The 20969-nt window shown below is 39.0% G+C and overlaps 1 protein-coding gene across 1 annotated transcript in view; it reads left to right on the forward strand.

Annotated features, from left to right (window-relative positions):
- The window catches only part of LOC106058758 (heparan sulfate glucosamine 3-O-sulfotransferase 6-like), a 64624-nt gene extending 43870 nt beyond the window's left edge, over nucleotides 1-20754 (forward strand). Inside the window, exon 2 of the mRNA XM_013216255.2 lies at nucleotides 15717-20754. Coding sequence (XP_013071709.2) covers nucleotides 15717-16329 — 613 coding nt within the window. The 3' untranslated portion in view covers nucleotides 16330-20754. The remainder of the gene's footprint in view (nucleotides 1-15716) is intronic.
- The last annotated feature ends 215 nt before the right edge of the window (nucleotides 20755-20969 follow it).

Consider the following 20969-nt stretch of genomic DNA (forward strand, 5'->3'; position numbering starts at 1 on the left):
CATTACTAGTTTTAAAAATCAAGCAAAGAAAATTAAGTTTAGGAATGTCCTCAATGTTTTGTTATTCAAGCTGTGAGAGTAAATGTCAAGATCTCTCAACACTAGAAATAGAAATAGATTGAATTCTAGTAATAGTGCAAGGGTAGAGGAGTTGAACACTGCATTGTTAAGTGGATTCAAGATAAGTAAATCTAGCACAGCAAGGATAAGTGATTCTATCACTGCAAGGATAAATGACTCTGGCACTGCAAGGATAAGTCAACCTATCACTTCAAGGATAAGTGAATCTATCACTGCAAGGATAAGTAAATCTATCACTGCAAGGATAAGTGAATCTATCACTCCAACGATGAGTGAATCTAGCACTGCAAGGACACGTGAATCTAGCACTCCAAGGATAAATCAAATTAACACTTAGTCTACATGTAAACACTCACACACAAAATTAGAAACACATACTCATGCTAAAGCACACAAATTCATACACAATGACACTTATACACACATACACACACAAATTCATGTAGTGCTAAAAGCCTATCATCTAACGCTCAACTTCATTTTCTGTTTCACAAGCTTTGAAGCTTTCACCAAATTAATAAAGCTTTGAATGAAATCTTGTCTGCTCGATTGACTTCACGTTCAACCTACTTTAGTGTACAGTTACATTGATTCTATCTGGCGTTAAGTGAAATGAATGGGCTAACCTGGGGCTCAATTCTTATCTAACAAGAGTCTGAAGATTAATGAGGAGTGCAGTATTTCACGTTGATAAACAGTCCCAGCTGTGACCTACATATTTTGCCACATTCATCACAGACATATCCGCTGTCCTCCGGTGGTTGATTTAGGATCTCTATTCGCCGTCCAAATGTCTTAAATGTGTACCTCTCGTAACCAGCAGCTTTTAAAAAAATCTCCATCTCTCTCGTGCCTGCTGCCAGTTGTTCTCTTCTATGTCAGTTAAAAGCAAGTTGGCGCCTAAGCAGGTCAGTAGTACACCAACTACAAAGTCTTGCTCGACATACCCAATGTGTTCTTAGAAAAGTAAGCTTTCAAATCGAGACTAATCAAAAGTATTATCAATCTTTTTTTGGAGTAGGGCCTACTATTTATAATTATTATTATTAATAGGAAAAACGAGTTCTCTTCAATCTAGTTGGCATTTACAACTAATTTGTTGTTAACACTCGGGGAAAGAGTTGGTCTTTAGCGTGAAGTGGTACTCTGTAGACCTGTATTGATTATTGTGTCAAGTGACTAAATGAATTGACCTTGGATATCTTATTGAATGAATGAACTGATCATGTGTTAATTAATCTATTGTGTCTGAAGACGTCTATGAAATGTAACTGTGTATGTGTGCGAGTGTTGAGAGAGAAACTAGAGAAATAAGACAGAAGGGAGAGAGACAGGGACAGAGAGAGAGACAGAGACTGAGATAGTAAAAACTTTTGACAGCCTGTCTGTAAGTATGAATGTCTGTCCAAACTAAGGACTCGTGTATTGAGTAAGACAAAAGATTAGTGTGAAACCGAGGCGAGCAGCGTGTCACCCGGATGTAATCCTCTTTCAGAAAAGCTTAGTGTCAAACCATCAGACAGCCAGAGATGTAAACTATCTATTGGTCACATCTGGTCGAGTTGATCATAACTGAACTCTTTTCAATGTCCTTGCGAATTATTTTTTACCTCACATTTGCACATGAAAAAACAAAACAAAACAAAACTAATTCTTTTCGTATGATTAGTACAGTTCACCACAGAGAATCCGTTTTAAGTAGATCTACTTTGGATACTATTACTGTGGGCGTAATATATATTCCAATTCTTCATCTCGACTGCTACAATCCATATTACAATCGTTAGTACTTTATAAACTAGATTGAAATTCATAACAGTAACAATGGCAGTCGACTTTCCTGCGTCTGCTCTGACTTGACCATTCCTTGACGTCATCACATTCTTGAAAACATTCGCACCGCGCTGCACCGTCTCCTCTCAAGTCTTGTGTACCACGGTCATGACTAGATAGCACTCATACACTTTGAGTAGGGCGAGGGCAAGGGGGGTGGGGGAGGCATGGGCTATATACAATCACAAGTTTAAAAAAATATAGTTGAGGGCAGATGAAGGGGTCAATCAGGGTGTAAGAACCTCCACCCAATTTCATAGGATTACTAATATTTTTATTTTTGTTGGGTGTCTGAGCTTCTTGTGCAAGAGAGAGAATTGTTATAATAAAATGAGCTTCTATTACTCAGTATCCAGTGAATGCATGCAAGTAGAGTAACATATTACCAGAGCTGAAGTATTCCTTACAGGACGACAAGATCTCAATATGCTGCACTTCATGTCTCCTCCATGACACAAACTTCCTCCCAGTGGGAGTAGGAAACTTACTGCCTCGCGTTGTCATCTCTTAGCCTTGTCTTTGTCTTCCCGTCTGTCTTCTCTCCTTGGTGAACCGGCAGAAAATGTTGGAGAGGTTGTATGTTTATCAACACTTTGTTTCAACCACATGCATCAACACTTTTTTTTTCAAACCAATATGTCTGACTGCTCCAGTTTTTGAAGTTGAGCGAAACTTCCGGCGTGGCGATCGTAGCAAGGAAGTGACGTCATGTTTCCAGATAAATAAAATTGCGGAATATTCATGATGCTTACAAAGTCTACGAAATAAATTTCGGTTAAAGAATAAAATACAAGTGTTAAAGTATGACAAGAACATTAATGCTTAATATGTATAGAAGATGTAGTGACAGCCCCTGAATCGTTATAATAAAATGAGCATCTATTACTCAGTATTCAGAGAATGCATGCACGTACATTACCAGTTTAAGTAGAATACATCCATAGGTTTTCATTACAACTACAGGCAAGTCAAATCGTAAAGAAATTTAGCGAAAATAATTGAAGAAACTCCTGGCATAAACCATCAGAGTAACAAAGGAAATAATTTTGAACCACATTCAGAGTGATTCATATTGCCACCATACTCATAGTGTCCCTTGTCAGCTTTCCTCTCACTACTCCTGTAGTGGACCCCTCACTGCTCCCAACTTGACCCTCCTCTCACTACTCCTGTAGTGGACCCCTCACTGCTCACATAGTGCCCCTTATCAGCTCTCCTCTCACTACTCCTGTAGTGGACCCCTCACTGCTCCCAACTTGACCCTCCTCTCACTACTCCTGTAGTGGACCCCTCACTGCTCACATTGTGCCCCTTATCAGCTTTCCTCTCACTACTCCTGTAGTGGACCCCTCAATGCTCCCAACTTGACCCTCCTCTCACTACTCCTGTAATGGACCCCTCACTGCTCACATAGTGTCCCTTATCAGCTCTCCTCTCACTACTCCTGTAGTGGACCCCTCAATGCTCCCAACTTGAGCCTCCTCTCACTACTCCTGTAGTGGACCCCTCACTGCTCCCAACTTGACCTTCCTCTCACTACTCCTGTAGTGGACCCCTCACTGCTCACATAGTGCCCCTTATCAGCTTTCCTCTCACTACTCCTGTAGTGGACCCCTCACTGCTCACATAGTGCCCCTTATCAGCTTTCCTCTCACTACTCCTGTAGTGGACCCCTCACTGCTCACATAGTGCCCCTTATCAGCTTTCCTCTCACTACTCCTGTAGTGGACCCCTCACTGCTCACATAGTGCCCCTTATCAGCTTTCCTCTCACTACTCCTGTAGTGGACCCCTCACTGCTCACATAGTGCCCCTTATCAGCTTTCCTCTCACTACTCCTGTAGTGGACCCCTCACTGCTCCCAACTTGACCCTCCTCTCAATACTCCTGTAGTGGACCCCTCACTGCTCCCAACTTGACCCTCCTCTCACTACTCCTGTAGTGGACCCCTCACTGCTCACATAGTGCCCCTTACAGCTTTCCTCTCACTACTCCTGTAGTGGACCCCTCACTGCTCCCAATTTGACCCTCCTCTCACTACTCCTGTAGTGGACCCCTCACTGCTCACATAGTGCCCCTTATCAGCTCTCCTCTCACTACTCCTGTAGTGGACCCCTCACTGCTCCCAACTTGACCCTCCTCTCACTACTCCTGTAGTGGACCCCTCACTGCTCTCAACTTGACCCTCCTCTCACTACTCCTGTAGTGGACCCCTCACTGCTCCCATAGTGCCCCACTCTCTATCCTATCCCTGTGCCTTCAACAAGAAAGTTATTTATCAAATTTATTTATTTTTTTAAATTGGGGTTAAATATATATTTCTTTTAAGAAATCATTTTTCTTAGTGTCTCGGATTCTCTCCCTTTGCTTTCAGGGGCTCGTTTAGTCTGAAGTTGTGTTGCAAATAAACAAAAACAATTTCCATGTTCTTTCTCGTTTCGTCTTATCCCTTGTTACCTGTTGCCATGTTACCTGTCCAGGGGACTTCAAAGTCTTTTTCTCTCATTCTTTAGTGTTTGAGTTTAACACTCATATGTCACATCTCTAAGCCTTTAAATCTTGTTCCGGTTTGAACACAAAAAGTCATAAACATTCTGCACTTGAATTTGTCCCAAGATTATTATAAATACATGTATACAATAGTGTTTTTATGTTGGACTGCAACCTTTGAATGTACTATGTATCAGTAATTCTATCTGTCGCAGGAGGATGCTCCCAGGTTGTTGTGTGCTCCCAGTGTAAGTGTGCACCGTACTCCCAGCGTGAGTTATGTTACTAGTGTGCACCGTACTCCCAGCGTGAGCTATGTTACTAGTGTGTACTGTGCTCCCAGCGTGAGTTATGTTACTAGTGTGTACTGTGCTCCCAGCGTGAGTTATGTTACTAGTGTGTACTGTGCTCCCAGCGTGAGTTATGTTACTAGTGTGTACTGTGCTCCAAGCGTGAGCTATGCGCTATGTTACTAGTGTGTACTGTGCTCCCAGCGTGAGCTATGTTACTAGTGTGTACTGTGCTCCCAGTGTGAGTTATGTTACTAGTGTGTACTGTGCTCCCAGCGTGAGCTATGTTACTAGTGTGTACTGTGCTCCCAGTGTGAGTTATGTTACTAGCGTGTACTGTGCTCCCAGTGTGAGTTATGTTACTAGTGTGTACTGTGCTCCCAGTTTGAGTTATGTTACTAGTGTGTACTGTGCTACTAATTTATTCTTTTTATTAGAGCGTGTTCTGTGTTTCCTATGTTATGTACTCCCAGTGTGTTATGTGCTCCCAGTGTGTTGTGTACTCCCAGTGTGTTGTGTGCTCCCAGTGTGTTGTGTACTCACAGTGTGTTGTGTGCGCCTAGTGTTTTGTGTACTCCCAGTGTGTTGTGTACACCCAGTGTGTTATGTACTCCCAGTGTGTTATGTCCTCCCAGTGTGTTGTGTACTCCCAGTGTGTTGTGTGCTCCCAGTGTATTGTGTGCTCCCAGTGTGTTGTGTACTCCCAGTGTGTTGTGTGCTCCCAGTGTATTGTGTGCTCCCAGTGTGTTGTGTGCTCCCAGTGTGTTGTGTGCTCCCATTGTGTTATGTGCTCCCAGTGTGTTGTGTGCTCCCAGTGTGTTGTGTACTCCCAGTGTGTTGTGTGCTCCCAGTGTGTTGTGTGCTCCCAGTGTGTTGTGTGCTCCCAGTGTGTTGTGTGCTCTCAGTGTTTTGTGTACTCCCAGTGTGTTGTGTTCTCCCAGTGTATTGTGTGCTCCCAGTCTGTTGTGTGCTCCCAATGTGTTGTGTGCTCCCAGTGTGTTATGTGCTCTCAGTGTGTTGTTTACTCCCAGTGTGTTGTGTACTCCCAGTGTGTTATGTGCTCCCAGTGTGTTGTGTACTCCCAGTGTGTTGTGTATTCCCAGTGTGTTATGTACTCCCAGTGTTTTATGTGCTCCCAGTGTGTTATGTACTCCCGGTGTGTTATGTACTCCCAGTGTGTTATGTACTCCCAGTGTAATATGTGCTCCCAGTGTGTTATGTGCTCCCAGTGTTTTCATGTACTCCCAGTGTTTTATGTACTCCCAGTGTGTTATGTACTCCCAGTGTGTTGTGTGCTCCCAGTATGTTGTGTACTCCCAGTGTGTTGTGTGCTCCCAGTGTGTTGTGTACTCCCAGTGTGTTATGTGCTCCCAGTGTGTTGTGTACTCCCAGTGTGTTGTGTATTCCCAGTGTGTTATGTACTCCCAGTGTTTTATGTGCTCCCAGTGTGTTATGTACTCCCGGTGTGTTATGTACTCCCAGTGTGTTATGTACTCCCAGTGTGTTATGTGCTCCCAGTGTGTTATGTGCTCCCAGTGTTTTTATGTACTCCCAGTGTTTTATGTACTCCCAGTGTGTTATGTACTCCCAGTGTGTTGTGTGCTCCCAGTATGTTGTGTACTCCCAGTGTGTTGTGTGCTCCCAATGTGTTGTGTGCTCCCAATGTGTTGTGTACACCCAGTGTGTTATGTACTCCCAGTGTGTTATGTGCTCCCTGTGTGTTATGTGCTCCCAGTGTGTTATGTACTCCCAGTGTGTTGTGTACTCCCAGTGTGTTGTGTACTCCCAGTGTGTTATGTACTTCCGGTGTGTTATGTGCTCCCAGTGTGTTATGTACTCCCAGTGTGTTATGTACTCCCAATGTGTTGTGTACTCTCAGTGTGTTGTGTACTCCCAGTGTGTTGTGTACTCTTAGTGTGTTATGTACTCCCAGTATGTTGTGTACTCCCAGTGTGTTGTGTACTCCCAGTGTGTTGTGTGCTCCCAGTGTGTTGTGTACTCCCAGTGTTTTATGTACTCCCAGTGTGTTGTGTACTCCCAGTGTGTTGTGTGCTCCCAGTGTGTTATGTGCTACCAGTGTGTTATGTGCTCCCAGTGTGTTATGTACTCCCAGTGTGTTATGTACTCCCAGTGTGTTGTGTACTCCCAGTGTGTTATGTACTTCCGGTGTGTTATGTGCTCCCAGTGTGTTATGTACTCCCAGTGTGTTGTGTACTCCCAGTGTGTTATGTACTCCCAGTTTTTTGTGTACTCCCAGTGTGTTATGTACTCCCAATGTGTTGTGTACTCTCAGTGTGTTGTGTACTCCCAGTGTGTTGTGTACTCTTAGTGTGTTATGTACTCCCAGTATGTTGTGTACTCCCAGTGTGTTGTGTACTCCCAGTGTGTTGTGTGCTCCCAGTGTGTTGTGTACTCCCAGTGTTTTATGTACTCCCAGTGTGTTGTGTACTCCCAGTGTGTTGTGTGCTCCCAGTGTGTTATGTGCTCCCAGTGTGTTATGTGCCCTCATTGTGTTATGTGCTCCCAGTGTGTTATGTACTCCCAGTGTGTTGTGTACTCCCAGTGTTTTATGTACTCCCAGTGTGTTGTGTACTCCCAGTGTGTTGTGTGCTCCCAGTGTGTTATGTGCTCCCAGTGTGTTATGTGCCCCCAGTGTGTTATGTACTCCCAGTGTGTTATGTACTCCCAGTGTGTTGTATGTTCTCTGGGTGGGGGGATGAAGAGAAAGTTGAAAAGTAGACGGTATTACTGTAATGTTTTATTTTTAAAAGTGACTTCAACCTCCATCTATTGTGAGATCCAGCGACACACTTGTGCAAAAAAAAAAAAGGTTCTGTTCAAAACAAAGCAGACGACATCTCTCAGGCTTTGGTTCACTTGACTTAATTGCTACAAGATTTGAATTCAATTCGCTGCTGGAAACGACGTAAAATCGATAAATAAAGAAAAAAAAGTTAAAAACAAAAGGGAAGCAAGTTGAATCAATCAATCACTTTGATTTAAATCAATCACTTTGATTGAATCTGAATGTAAGATTGATGTTCAATTTTTTAAAACTGGAACATAGAGTCATTGTTTAAACCAGATCAAAATGTTCAATAAAATGTTCAACCAAATGTTCAGAATTAGTTCAGAGCAAGACGTTTGTAGTCTTTTTAAAAATACAATATTTATTAAGTATACATGAGTTTATTCAAATTATTGAAACTCTTAAAAGAAACAAAAATTCAATTTATTTGTATCGATCTTTTATTTTCAATGTACATATACACACAACGCCCACCATCAAAAGCATACACATATACTCCTTATATAGTAGACTAGCCGAATATGATACGTGGCCTCACAATACCAGTATGGGTAGTACTGATCTACTGTATCAAATTTAGATCTATGTCAAACTTGGAACCCCTTGCCATGTAGGATGTGAAATTGGGGTTACCTCCGACATATTCATATCAAATATAAGATACAAAACGGATTGACCAGATTTCTTAAAACTTTTGTTCTTTAAGAGAAATACAATAAGTTATTTTTTTTATGTCACTATTTAGGGCCCTCCCGTTGGGCACCAACCATACTCTACGGTCTCCGCCGTGTTCTAGCGAACATTTATACCAAGTTTTATCACGATTGGTTCAACTGTTTTGATTTGTATTCGTTAACTTTGTTATATTATTCGTTATATTATATAATTTAAAATACTTGTATGCACTCCTATAACTCTACATGTTATATATTGAAGCTGAAATAAATTCGACCTATTCAAGGATATATTTAATAATAAATTAGATTTTCTTTTTAAAGTACATTTCCACCTCTCCATTACCTAGCAGGAAGCTAAGGCATGCTAGCACAGTATCTAGGACGTGCTTCTGCTTCATTTTATTTCTTTTCTTAAGAGAAGAGTTAGTGTGGAAAGACCTGAATTAGAGTGATTGCCCCTAGTGTCTCTATGATAGAGAAGCTGAAGGTCGAAGGCGAGGCATTCGTAGCTGAAGGTGTGGTGGCCGATGGCAAAGATCGATTGATTTCACAATCTGTTGCACGAGAATATTCTTCAATCTTTACTGAAATGCTTGTGATAGTGTGTGTGTGAATGTGCGATAGTATGTGTGTGAATGTGTGATTATGTCTGATAGTATGTGTGACTATGTGATGATGTGGTGGATACTTAGTTATGTTTTTGGGGGGAAGGTATCCTTTTTTTTTTTTGGTCCAAAGACATTTCATTTTCCATAGTGTATAATGTCTTGTGCAGACAATGAGAGAGCTACACACTGCTGTCAGTACAATGTGTTGGTGTGATATTACAATGCTAATAATAGATTAAGGTCTTGGCAATATTCCATAGTCACGTTTGCACATGGTTGTTACATCCTTCATTGGATTCACCATCAATAGTAGCATAAGTCGAACTATCATTACAGACTTACAGTGACGTGTATATAACAAAGGCTGGTCCAGTCCCCCGGATACAACTCTTGTAAGCAATAAATTGCTACATGCATAGAGCAGTTGTGACCACCAAGCATTTGACCTTGGTCAGCTCTACAAAATAATTGACCTGGATGATGTCAAATCAATTTGTCAAAAAGCTCCCCCCCCCTCTCCTTTTTTTCTTCTCCCCAAATCTTTCCAGCCAGTGGGAACTCTTCTCTTAATAAAACAAAAATCTTTAAGGAATAGATTTACACGAGGGAAGGCTGAACAATAGAGAGAGAATCTTGTACAAATGTGTGTGTGTGTGTGTGTGTGTGTATCTGAGAGCGAAATAAATGTATGTGAGTCTCGGTTGATACAAATGGAAATGCAGATGTTGATGTAGTTGTGGAAGTGGAAATGCTCGTTGGCGTCATTACACACATCGACTTTTAGAGATATAGTCATAGGTGTAATAGTTGCTGTGGATATAATCTACGTGGATACAGATGTGAAACTATTTCTTAATAAGACTATAGAATATAGATGTTGATGTATGCCCCATATATATATACATGATCAGATCAGAATGGACATGCCATCCGACTCATCACAGCTTGACCACTCTCCTGTCTTTCAAAATTCTCCTTTTGGCGAGTTTCAGCGTGTCTCGGTAGATTATGTCATGAGTATTATTTTTAAAATGCCAAATAAGTCATGTGACCTTAATTCAATTCCAACTGCATTGCTCCTTGAATGTTTAGATGAGCTTGCACTCACAATTACTAACATTGTGAACTCTTCACTGACTTCAGGCATTGTACCACAGCAATTTAAGCATGCACTTGTCAGGCCATTATTAAAGAAATCCAGTCTTGACCAGGAATGTCTAAAAAACTATCGCCCTGTATCAAAGCCTTCCTTCCTGTCAAAGCTTCTAGAGCGCATCGTGTTAGCGCAAATTCTTTCTCATCTTGAACAGTACTGTCTCTTGGAAGAATTTCAATCTGCACATAGGAAGTGCCGTAGCACAGAGACAGCAGTGGTCAGGGTACTAAACGACTTACTTCACAATTCCGACATAGGCCACATATCAATACTTTCCATGCTGGACTTGTCCGCAGCCTTTAATAAGCTGGACTACGAAATTATGATGGCCAGATTCTGTGCCACTTTTGGTTTAGCTGGAATCGTCCTAAAGTGGCTTGAATCCTACCTGACTGAACGCACCCAAAGTGTCGTTGTCAACGGGAAAGAATCAACAAGCTTACTCTTGAAGTACGGGGTACCCCAAGAATCAGTTCTAGGCCCAGTACTGTTCACTATGTAGACATATCCACTCAGCGGTGTCATACGGCCAACCGGCATCTTATACCATTTCTTTGCCGATGACTCACAGTTATACGATTCCTCAGTACCCTCAGAGGTGTCGCATCTGGTAGAGAAAATCAGTAGTACCGTTGCAAGGGTGAGCGATTGGATGGTTGAGAATAAACTCAAAATGAACGAAGACAAAACAGAAATAATTAAGATTGGCACTCGGAACCACATTACAAAAGTCGAGAGCACAGATTCCCTTTTTTATCACGAACTGCCAGGTTCCTTTTGTCCATGTAGTATGGAATCTTGGAGTTTTCTTTGACTCAACACAGTCTTTAGACCCACACATAAGTCAGCTCTGCAAGGGTCTTTATCTGCAGCTGTGGCATTCATACTCTCCCGCATTGACTACTGCAACGCCGTGCTAGCAGGTATACCTGATGACCAAATAGCCAAGTTGCAACGTATACAGAACAACGCCGCTCGAATAGTCCTTAGTAAAACATGACGAGATTCTGTTACTACGCTCTTGCGCACTCTCCATTGGCTTCCCGTGAAAGCGAGAATCGATTACAAGGTGGCCACACTTTGTCATCAGTGTATATATAAGAATGAGATGTCCTTGTACCTTAGCGAACTGATTACTCCATATGTCCCTCAGAGAGCCCTGCGCTCAATGGACTCAACGCTTCTAGTGGTGCCACGTTTCTCCCTCAAAAGCTACGGTCTGCGGGCTTTTTCAGTGCACGGACCAAAGGTTTGGAACTCACTCCCCATTGATCTCAGACAGACAACTTGCTACACTACTTTCAAGAAGAACATCTAGACCTACCTGTTTAAAACATTTTTAGATTTAGTTTGTCATGTCATCTCTGGTGTTTGTTTTTGTCATGTCATCTCTGGTGTTTGTGTTTGTAATGTTATTAAAGCGCCTGGAGCCTACATTTTGTTTGTTGAAATTATTATTATTATTATATACATACAGAGAGAGAGAAATAGAGAGAGAGAGAGAGAGAGAGAGAATACTGACAACGAAGGGTAATTAGATGTAAACATGCATGGGGAATGTAGATATAGATGTGAATCAAGAATGTACTGACTTTGACATAATAACGTGGCGTAAGTTTGGGTTTACATTGACAGCTTACTATTCATTCATTGGATTACAATGTTATTTGTTCAAGAGGAAGAGAATGACCTATGTGAGAACTTTGCCGTTTTTATCTTTAAAAAATATGAAGTATTCGATTGGAATTTTGAATTTCCATTGTAAAACAACAATCTATTTGTACAAAGCTTATATCTACTTCATCTGTCTGTCTGTCTGTCTGTCTGGTACACATTTTGAACCCTTTATTTCTACCATACCCATTTCTTGAATCAAGTTGAAACTTTACAATTATTTACAATTGTTTATTTTAACAAATCATAAACACCCGCAAAGGTAACACTAATTTGTCAATTAATTACTGGTAATTAATAATTTTGTTTGATGTCTAAAATAGAAATTAATGATTCAGTATTAATAAGTATGGCTTAATTTGTGGAGTTTTGTTCCCTTAGATAATTGCTTTTGTTTGTTTGCAAGTGTTTGTTTACAAGTGTTTGTTTGTTTACAACTGTTTGTTTACAAGTGTTTGTTTACAAGTGTTTGTTTGTTTACAAAGTGTTTGTTTGTTTACAAGTGTTTGTTTGTTTACAAGTGTTTGTTTGTTTACAAGTGAACAGTCATGGAATATTTCTTTAGAGCTCGTTATTCCACAGGACCATGACGTTGACACATGAGTGTAGACTAAGAGTTAAAGTTAGGCACATTTGATGTATAAGATAATTAATTCATTATAAGCGTCTATTACAACTCAGAACATTTATCTATAGGATAACGAACTAGAACATGCCTATTTGTATTGTCCCTGGGTAAAAACAAAACAACTCGTTTTTTAAGGTCAGAACGTAACCACAATTCCTGAAACACACCAGAAAACATGTCCAAGTCCCAGGATATTTCCAATGATCTGTAGTTTCAACATTTGCTTCAGAATCCAAATAAAAGAATTTTATTAGAGTTTTAAAAATAAAGATGTGGATAGAGGTTACTCTTTTTTCTTAATTAAGGTTCTCAAATTGTTTTTTCGTTATATTTTAACTGAAATATAGAGCCTAATCATCCCGCCCGGTTTGTGGAAATAAATAAACCGGTTAAAAGCTAGGTAACAAGAAAGTGTTAAAAAAATTTTCAAATGTCGCTCACTTCCGGCCACCACTTCTGGTTGAGCTAGACGTGCTTCCAAAAAAGAAAACTTTTTTTTACGAGAACCTAAGTTTTTAAACCCAGAAAGAAAATCAATCTAGCATGATAGCGAGGCTTAGATTGTTTTTTTTAAAGATAAATTATAATATCTGTATTGTTTTTAAACAAAAGAAAAAAATTACTAGAGCTTCTCAACATCTTGAGCTTATGTTCTCTGCACTGTGCACTGATTAATATTTCACATATCAATGTATGTACAATGAATGTGTTTTTATCTTATTATAAAATACTGTCTCCGATGTAAACATTCTCTAAGCAAGATTATACATATTTCGACATGGCTGATTCAACTCATTGAGAACCATTTCTGACACGTTGATGAGGTCTTGTAATGAAAGCTAAACTTAGTGTCTGTGTTTCCACTGGGATCTCGTGTGGCTCCTTACGTTCAACAAGGAGACAGACTGTAATCGAATATATGTTCCTAACAAAATCGGTATATAATCGATTACAGCCCCGCGTGTATCGTTTCTCCAAACGCCCTTGACATTCAATTTTTCTACTTACACATACAGGTTCCTGTAATGACAGCTCTATTCAGAATAGAAAACAAAATAAATAAAAAGGAATGAAGGAAAAAAAAATGGTGGAGCAGGGTAGGGGAGGTAATTCTCTTACAGAGCATGTGACTATCCTGGAGTTTATCCTCGTCTTGATCGCCCCGCAGAGGTTTAGGGACCGATCAATATGTAAGCCTGATAGTCTGCCAGGGTCCTCGCCTCATCAGCTAATGGAACATTTGACCAATTTACACCAATTTCTTGCTGGGTTCCGTAGGCATTATTGGCTTATCACTTCCTGTCGACTTGGAGGTAGAGGACACGTTAATATACTGGTTATACAACTGGGTCTGGGTCTTGGCCATCCAAAACATGGTCTTTGTCATACAGGTTGTGGTCTTTTTATATAGGCACTGGTCTTTGTCATACAGGTTGTGGTCTTTTTATATAGGCACTGTTCTTTGTCATACAGGTTGTGGTCTTTTTATATAGGCACTGGTCTTTGTCATACAGGTTGTGGTCTTTTTATATAGGCACTGGTCTTTGTCATACAGGTTGTGGTCTTTTTATATAGGCACTGGTCTTTGTCATACAAGTTGTGGTCTTTTTATATAGTCACTGGTCTTTGTCATACAGTTTGTGGTCTTTTTATATAGGCACTGGTCTTTGTCATACAGGTTGTGGTCTTTTTATATAGGCACTGGTCTTTGTCATACAGGTTGTGGTCTTTTTATATAGGCACTGGTCTTTGTCATACAGGTTGTGGTCTTTTTATATAGGCACTGGTCTTTGTCATACAGGTTGTGGTCTTTTTATATAGGCAGTGGTCTTTATTTTGAAATGTAGTATTTTATCAGTCTTTCTCATTCAGAATGTGGTCTTTTACATTCAGCATATGCTCTGTTACATTTAGCTTTTGATCTTATATATTCAGCTTGTGGTCTTTCTTATTTTAGGTTTTCATCTTTCTTATATAGATAAATATCAAAAGTAACATCATAAGTAAAATTACCAAATGAAAGACAGGACATAAGTTTAGAAAAGTAAAAAGTACTAATACAGTAGACACCAGTATATCTCAAACAAAACAATATCCTTTTTATTAAAATCAATTCTTACTTTATGTACAAACTAGACAGATATTACCCGCTGCCCTCGGGTTTTAACTCGCGAATTGCTGATATAGTCACCGAAACATTAACATTAACATTAGAAACAATTAAAGAAAATAAAAGTAAAGCGAATGCATGAATTCATGAATAAAAATATAAATATTATGAATGGAGCTAAAAATATCTAATGACCTGAATTCAATTTTTTATGATTACATTGGCGAACGAATGTAGATCTATGTAAAAATGCTTTAGAAAAACAAATTAGAATGTTAATTTGATTAAAATATGAAATGAATAGACTATAATTAATATGTTCATGTGTTTAATTATAAAACTATCTTTGCGAAGAGAAGTTGTATCCTCTTAGAGTTTTAGACCTAGGAATAGAGAGATGTAATGTCTAATGAAAGAATGTTTGTCAGGAATTCTAAATTCATAGATATAAGGAACGAATTTATGTAAAATGCATTTGAAGCTTAATTTTATTAAATAATGAAATCAATAGACTATATTTTGTATTTTCATGTGTCAAAGTAAAAAACTATCTGCGCAAAGTGTAGTTTCTAAAAATAAAACTTGATCTAGATCCTTTCGATCTTTTCATGTAAATATGGTAAACATAGCCTACATCGCTGAAGTTATAATGCTTTCATAGAGTTGGTCAACTTTTTTTTTTTTGAGGGTCTTAAGTTTGTTTTAGGGCTACAATACATACACTACGGTCTAAGTTAGCACCCAAGGAACAAGTTTTATCAAGATTGGTCAAACGGTTTTGATTTCTATTCGTAACATACATACATACATACGCCTTACTTTCTACTTTATAATATAGATTATACAGTAAAAAAAAATAAATTTATGCAGTAAACAAAAACTTCCTATTTTATTTGACATTGAAAAAAAAAAAAGATCTGTATGGGGCTGGACATTCGTATCATTAGTAGGACGCTGTCTCAAACTGAACCAGACCTAGTACTTGGTGCGAAATTGTAGCTTGACATAAAGGATTCCATTTCTTGTAAGCACTTTTCAGCTTCCTTTGTGACGAACTAGGAAGAAAGTTTGAGTGTTGATAGTCGTTGGGTGTGTGGCTCAAATTAACTTATACACGTAGTAGGCTTATTAATATCTGAAAACTTGAACAGACTTCATTTAAAGCAAATCATGAATATTACTTTTATTAACAAATATTCACAGATTCCACTTCTATGTAGATACATTTAGAAACAACAGTGAAATAATATCTTAGTTAATTTTCTAACTCAATTCCTATTATTGTTTGTTAACTTTGTTTGCCTATTTGTGTATTTATTTATTGTATAAAATTTAAACTAACAATTTTTTTTCATTTTCAGGGATCGAATGCCAGAGACGTACTCAGATCAAATTGCTATCGAGAAAACTCCTGGCTATTTCGTCACAAAAGAAGCGCCACAGCGGATTTACGATATGGACCCTCATATTAAACTACTGTTGGTGGTGCGTGACCCAGTGACCAGGTCAATCTCGGACTACTGCCAGGCGGCCACCAAGCACACACTGCAGCCCTACGAGTCTATGGCGCTTCTGGATGAGTCGCTGGGCCTCGTCAACACGTCGTGGAGTGCCATCAAGATTGGAGTGTACTCCAGACACATGGAACATTGGCTGCAGGTGTTTCCTCTAGCCCAGATCCACGTCGTGGATGGGGAGAGGCTGATAGACGACCCGGCCAGCGAGCTCGCGAAGGTGGAACAATTTCTGGGCTTGCCTAAATTCATCACCCCATCTCACTTCTACTTAAGGGGCTTCAAGGGCAAGTTCCCATGCCTGATAAAACGCGGCAAGCCCCATTGTCTAGGTGAAAAGACGAAAGGTCGCGAGCATCCTGTAGTAAAAGAAGCAGTCCTCCAGAGACTCCAAGACTTTTACCGTCCTTTTAATGCAAAGTTTTATCAACAAGTCGGTCAGAACTTTGACTGGAATTGAAAGCAATCCATAGTTTCTACTTGAACTTTACATAAAATGAAATGCAATGAACAGCAGCATACAATAGACGTGGAATTAAAAGCCATAAATACCTTCCCGAGGACTGAAGAACGATGTAAACTGTCCCTTAAGTTGCAATAAGTCTTGGAATTGCCTCATTTTAACTGTGAATAATGAAAGCGGACTCACATTCAATTATTTAAATAAATTAATTGATGGATTTATGAAAACATGTAAATATGTGAGAATCATTCACTCTGCTAACAAAAAATTGTATTTTAGCGTCTGAATGAACATATTATACTTGTAGTATTTTAATGCCATTATTATGGAAACTGATTTCTCCAAGATTTGAACACTATATTTGAACACTATATTTGAACATGGCTCTTGTATACGTTTAGATGTAACTCCAGAAAACAATGTTTGAACATCTACCTAAAACTGACATTGAGACAATATTGGGCCTATAGACCAGCATAATGGCGAGCCATTAGAATGTGGTGAAGGGCTTTGATCTTGTTGTTCGTGCAAGTCTAGCCACTCTCTCACCCACACGGACCTAAAGATTGAGCTTCTCCTTAGATTTCATGATGACTCGCGGTGGCTGAGCGGTAATGCGTTTGGCTTCCGAACCGGGGATCCAGGGTTCGAATCCAGGTGAAGACAGGGATTTTTAATTTCGGTACCTTTGGGCACTAATTCTAATGGGTACCTGATATTAGTTGGAAAAAGTAAAGATGGTTGGTCGTTGTGCTGGCCACATGACGCCCAACCGTAGGCCACAGAATCAGATGAAACATCTGCCCTATAGACCACAAGGTCTGATTGGGAAACTTTTAGATTTCGAGAGAGCTGGTCATCAGAAATGTACCAAGAGCTACCAAAAGTGCATCATCATGTGGACAGATCACGTCTCTAACCAGGAAGTTTTGTATTTGGCAGAGTGTCCATGCACTATTGGCCAAATGGAAGAATGACTAAGTGTATCGTCTTAGCCGAGTTTACTGAGGACACAAAACACGTCAGAGAATAGCCTAAAAGGATGTCCGCAAGTATGACCTCAGGTCTAGGGTCTCAAGGAAAATATGTAAGAGAACCTTGCTCAACATCGCAGAGAGGACTGAGGTCCTGGAGAAATAAGTTTCTTCTTTCTGATAGACCTACAACAGATTCCTTCACGTGCACACACTGTGACATAGTTTCACACTTCAGAATGACCTTGTTTCGTCACAGCAGACTCTACGCCCGAGTCAAGAAGAAATTAGCATCAGTAATTCCTCCGAGTGCATACATATAGCCCTATAGATCAAATTTAATCCTAATTAACCTAAACAGGGTATTGATCTAGTATGGACAGGGTTTTTTAGTTTAGCTTATTCATCAACAGGGTATATTGATCCTACTTATATATATATATACAGGGTAAATTGATCTAGCTCAAGTATAGATAGCATAGACAGGGTAAATTGATCTATCGTATGTTTACACACGGCAAATTGACATATTGATCATGCTTTATTAAGTATAGACAACGCTAATGGGTCACAAGCTTATAAGTCAGTAAATTAGTCATTTTGTTTTGTAACATACATTTTGTAAATTATAGTAATCAGTTGTTGTTTTTTCCTCTAGACAATAATGTGCAATGACTTAACTAATGTATGTGTGTGTGTGTGTGTATAACTATTATGTCCACCATGTGTCCTGTGTATGGTGTGTTGTGTGTAATTGTCCTGTCCACCATGTGTCCTATGAATCACCAGACATAAACTAAAACTGCTGACCCTACAATAGTTGTGAGACTGGAACACCAAGTGACCTGCCTAGCTGGCTAGGTCCTGGAGGTCAGTCTACTCTTTAAAACTGAAGTTTATTTTGACGTCTGTTTCTGATTCTTTCACTTTTATGTCACAATCATTCCAGTTCTTAGTTTTGACTTTCAACAGTCACTCAATGTCTAGATTACTTTGAAGCAGCATGAGTCAGCGTTTTTCATCCTGTTATACACTTCCTTCAAAAAATGTGGGGGGGGGGGGCGATACTGTAGTTATAGATACACACATATACTGTAGTTATAGATACACACATATGTACTGTAGTTATAGATACACATATGTACTGTAGTTATAGATACACACATATTTACTGTAGTTATAGATACACACATATACTGTAGTTATAGATACACACATATTTACTGTAGTTATAGATACACACATATACTGTAGTTATAGATACACACATATACTGTAGTTATAGATACACATATGTTCTGTAGTTATAGATACACATATGTACGAAATCTAAATTAATCAGATACTAACGATGCTGACGGGAGGGGATGGGGGAGGGGGCAACGTTAGTTTTTCCATTTGGGATTGTAGGAAGTGTCGGGACACTTCCAATTGTAGGAAGCTGCTATATTGAGTGTCGCTACACTTCCACTTGTAGGAAGCTGCTATATTGAGTGTCGGGACACTTCCACTTGTAGGAAGCTGCTATATTGAGTTTCGGGACACTTCCACTTGTATGAAGCTGCTATATTGAGTGTCGGGACACTTTTACTAGTAGAAAGTCGTTGATGAATTGAGTGTAATAACATTATCATTTGTACAAGTCTTGTTGTAAATGTACTGATATAAACAAGGAGAATAGATTTATTTTCATCCAACTGAAACCTCAATTCTTTTAGAAGGAGAGCGTACACCTTGCCCTGCCACTACCTAAGGACAAATAAGAAGTATCATGTACATGTACAAAGAGATTTTCTTCAGTTGAGAATGAGACTTTGTATCTTTGAAATCTACTGTAACTTTATCTTTGAAATCTACTGTAACTTTATCTTTGAAATCTACTGTAACTTTATCTTTGAAATCTACTGTAACTTTAGAATACTTAATGTAATCATGTCAACTCAATGAAACGAGTTCTTGCATGATGTACCAGCCTGAATTATTGTGTATATACTTTCTATTGAGATGAAGTCTACAGTCGTATCATGGTATCAATGTTTAATTGTCCATACAGTATCCCATAATGGTATGCTAAAGTGTCTATCTATAATCATTCTAACTCGAGTGTTACTCGTTGTTCTCTTTCTAAAGCAATGTCTTTAGTTCTAATGCAAGCAACTACTTTTACAGGTCAGCTGGACCGACACCATTCTTATAGAAGGTCTCAACACTAAGCTGCAACGTCACAACCTGTGGGCAGTTTAGACCAATAGCTCATTGCCACGTGGTACAGATCTGTGTTCAGGCCTTCTAGAATGATTGGTCTCGGCTGGACGCATTAGTTTTGAACAAGTAGAACCAAATGGTTTGAACTAGTTCAATGCGTTGTACGTTTGATACCCCAGGTAGAACAAAAGTTGAGTGGAACAAAAGTTGAGTGGAACAAAAGTTGAGTGGAACAAAAGTTGAGTGGAACAAAAGTTGAGTGGAACAAAAGTTGAGTGGAACAAAAGATGAGTGGAACAAAAGTTGAGTGGAACAAAAGTTGAGTGGAACAAAAGTTGATTTGAACTTAAGTTGAGTTGAACTAAAGTTGAGTGGAACAAAAGTTGAGTTGAACAAAAGTTGAGTTGAACTAAAGTTGAGTTGAACTAAAGTTGAGTTGAACTAAAGTTGAGTGGAACTAAAGTTGAGTGGAACAAAAGTTGAGTTGAACTAAAGTTGAGTTGAACTAAAGTTGAGTTGAACTAAAGTTGAGTTGAACTAAAGCTGAGTTGAACTAAAGTTGAGTGGAACAAAAGTTGAGTTGAACTAAAGTTGAGTTGAACTAAAGTTGAGTTGAACTAAAGTTGGGCTGAACAAAAGTTGAGTTGAACTAAAGTTGAGTGGAACTAAAGTTGAGTGGAACAAAAGTTGAGTGGAACTAAAGTTGAGTGGAACTAAAGTTTGGTTGAACTAAAGTTGGGTTGAACTAAAGTTGGGTTGAACTAAAGTTGGGTTGAACTAATGTTTATTTGAACTAAAATTCATAAATGTATCATGTAGTCAAAGTGTACTCTAAATATCTCCTTGCAAGTGTAAGTTGCTCAATTTGACTATGACATTCAGAAACCGGATGTGTGATGAAATCACGTTCTTTTTACGAGATTTCTCTAGACGTTGAATCCAAGCTAATATAACACACACACAACTACCCACTGTAACACACACACACACACGACTTATGCAATGCAATATTCTTGCCAGTTTGTGCAACATTTTTCGTCCGGATTATCTGTTTATGGTTGTGATATTTTGAGACTTATCAATTAATCCAATCCTTGTTAAATGATCTATTATTTCTTTTCATCTATTATTTCTTGTAAATTTGTAATGTATATAAAATGTTGTATTTTGTCCATGTTCTCATTCTATGAGATATTTGTCTTCGAAAACTTGGACAGAAATGAATGAAGTGAAGGAACAAGCACTCTGTATTGTTTTTTTTTATTTGTTCATGCCAGTATAAAATAACATTTGGGAATGACTTGAAATAAATATCAAGTCATGATTTAGTAATAACCATAACGCGGTCATTTAAACCTCGTCTAATCATTTAAACAACTGAATAAGTTCAACACTAGAATAATTTGAACAATAAAAAACATTGAACAACAAAAAATTTGAACATCTGAACAAAGGTTT

Source organism: Biomphalaria glabrata, chromosome 2, assembly GCF_947242115.1.
Source record: "Biomphalaria glabrata chromosome 2, xgBioGlab47.1, whole genome shotgun sequence".
NCBI classification, from domain to species: Eukaryota; Metazoa; Mollusca; class Gastropoda; family Planorbidae; genus Biomphalaria; species Biomphalaria glabrata.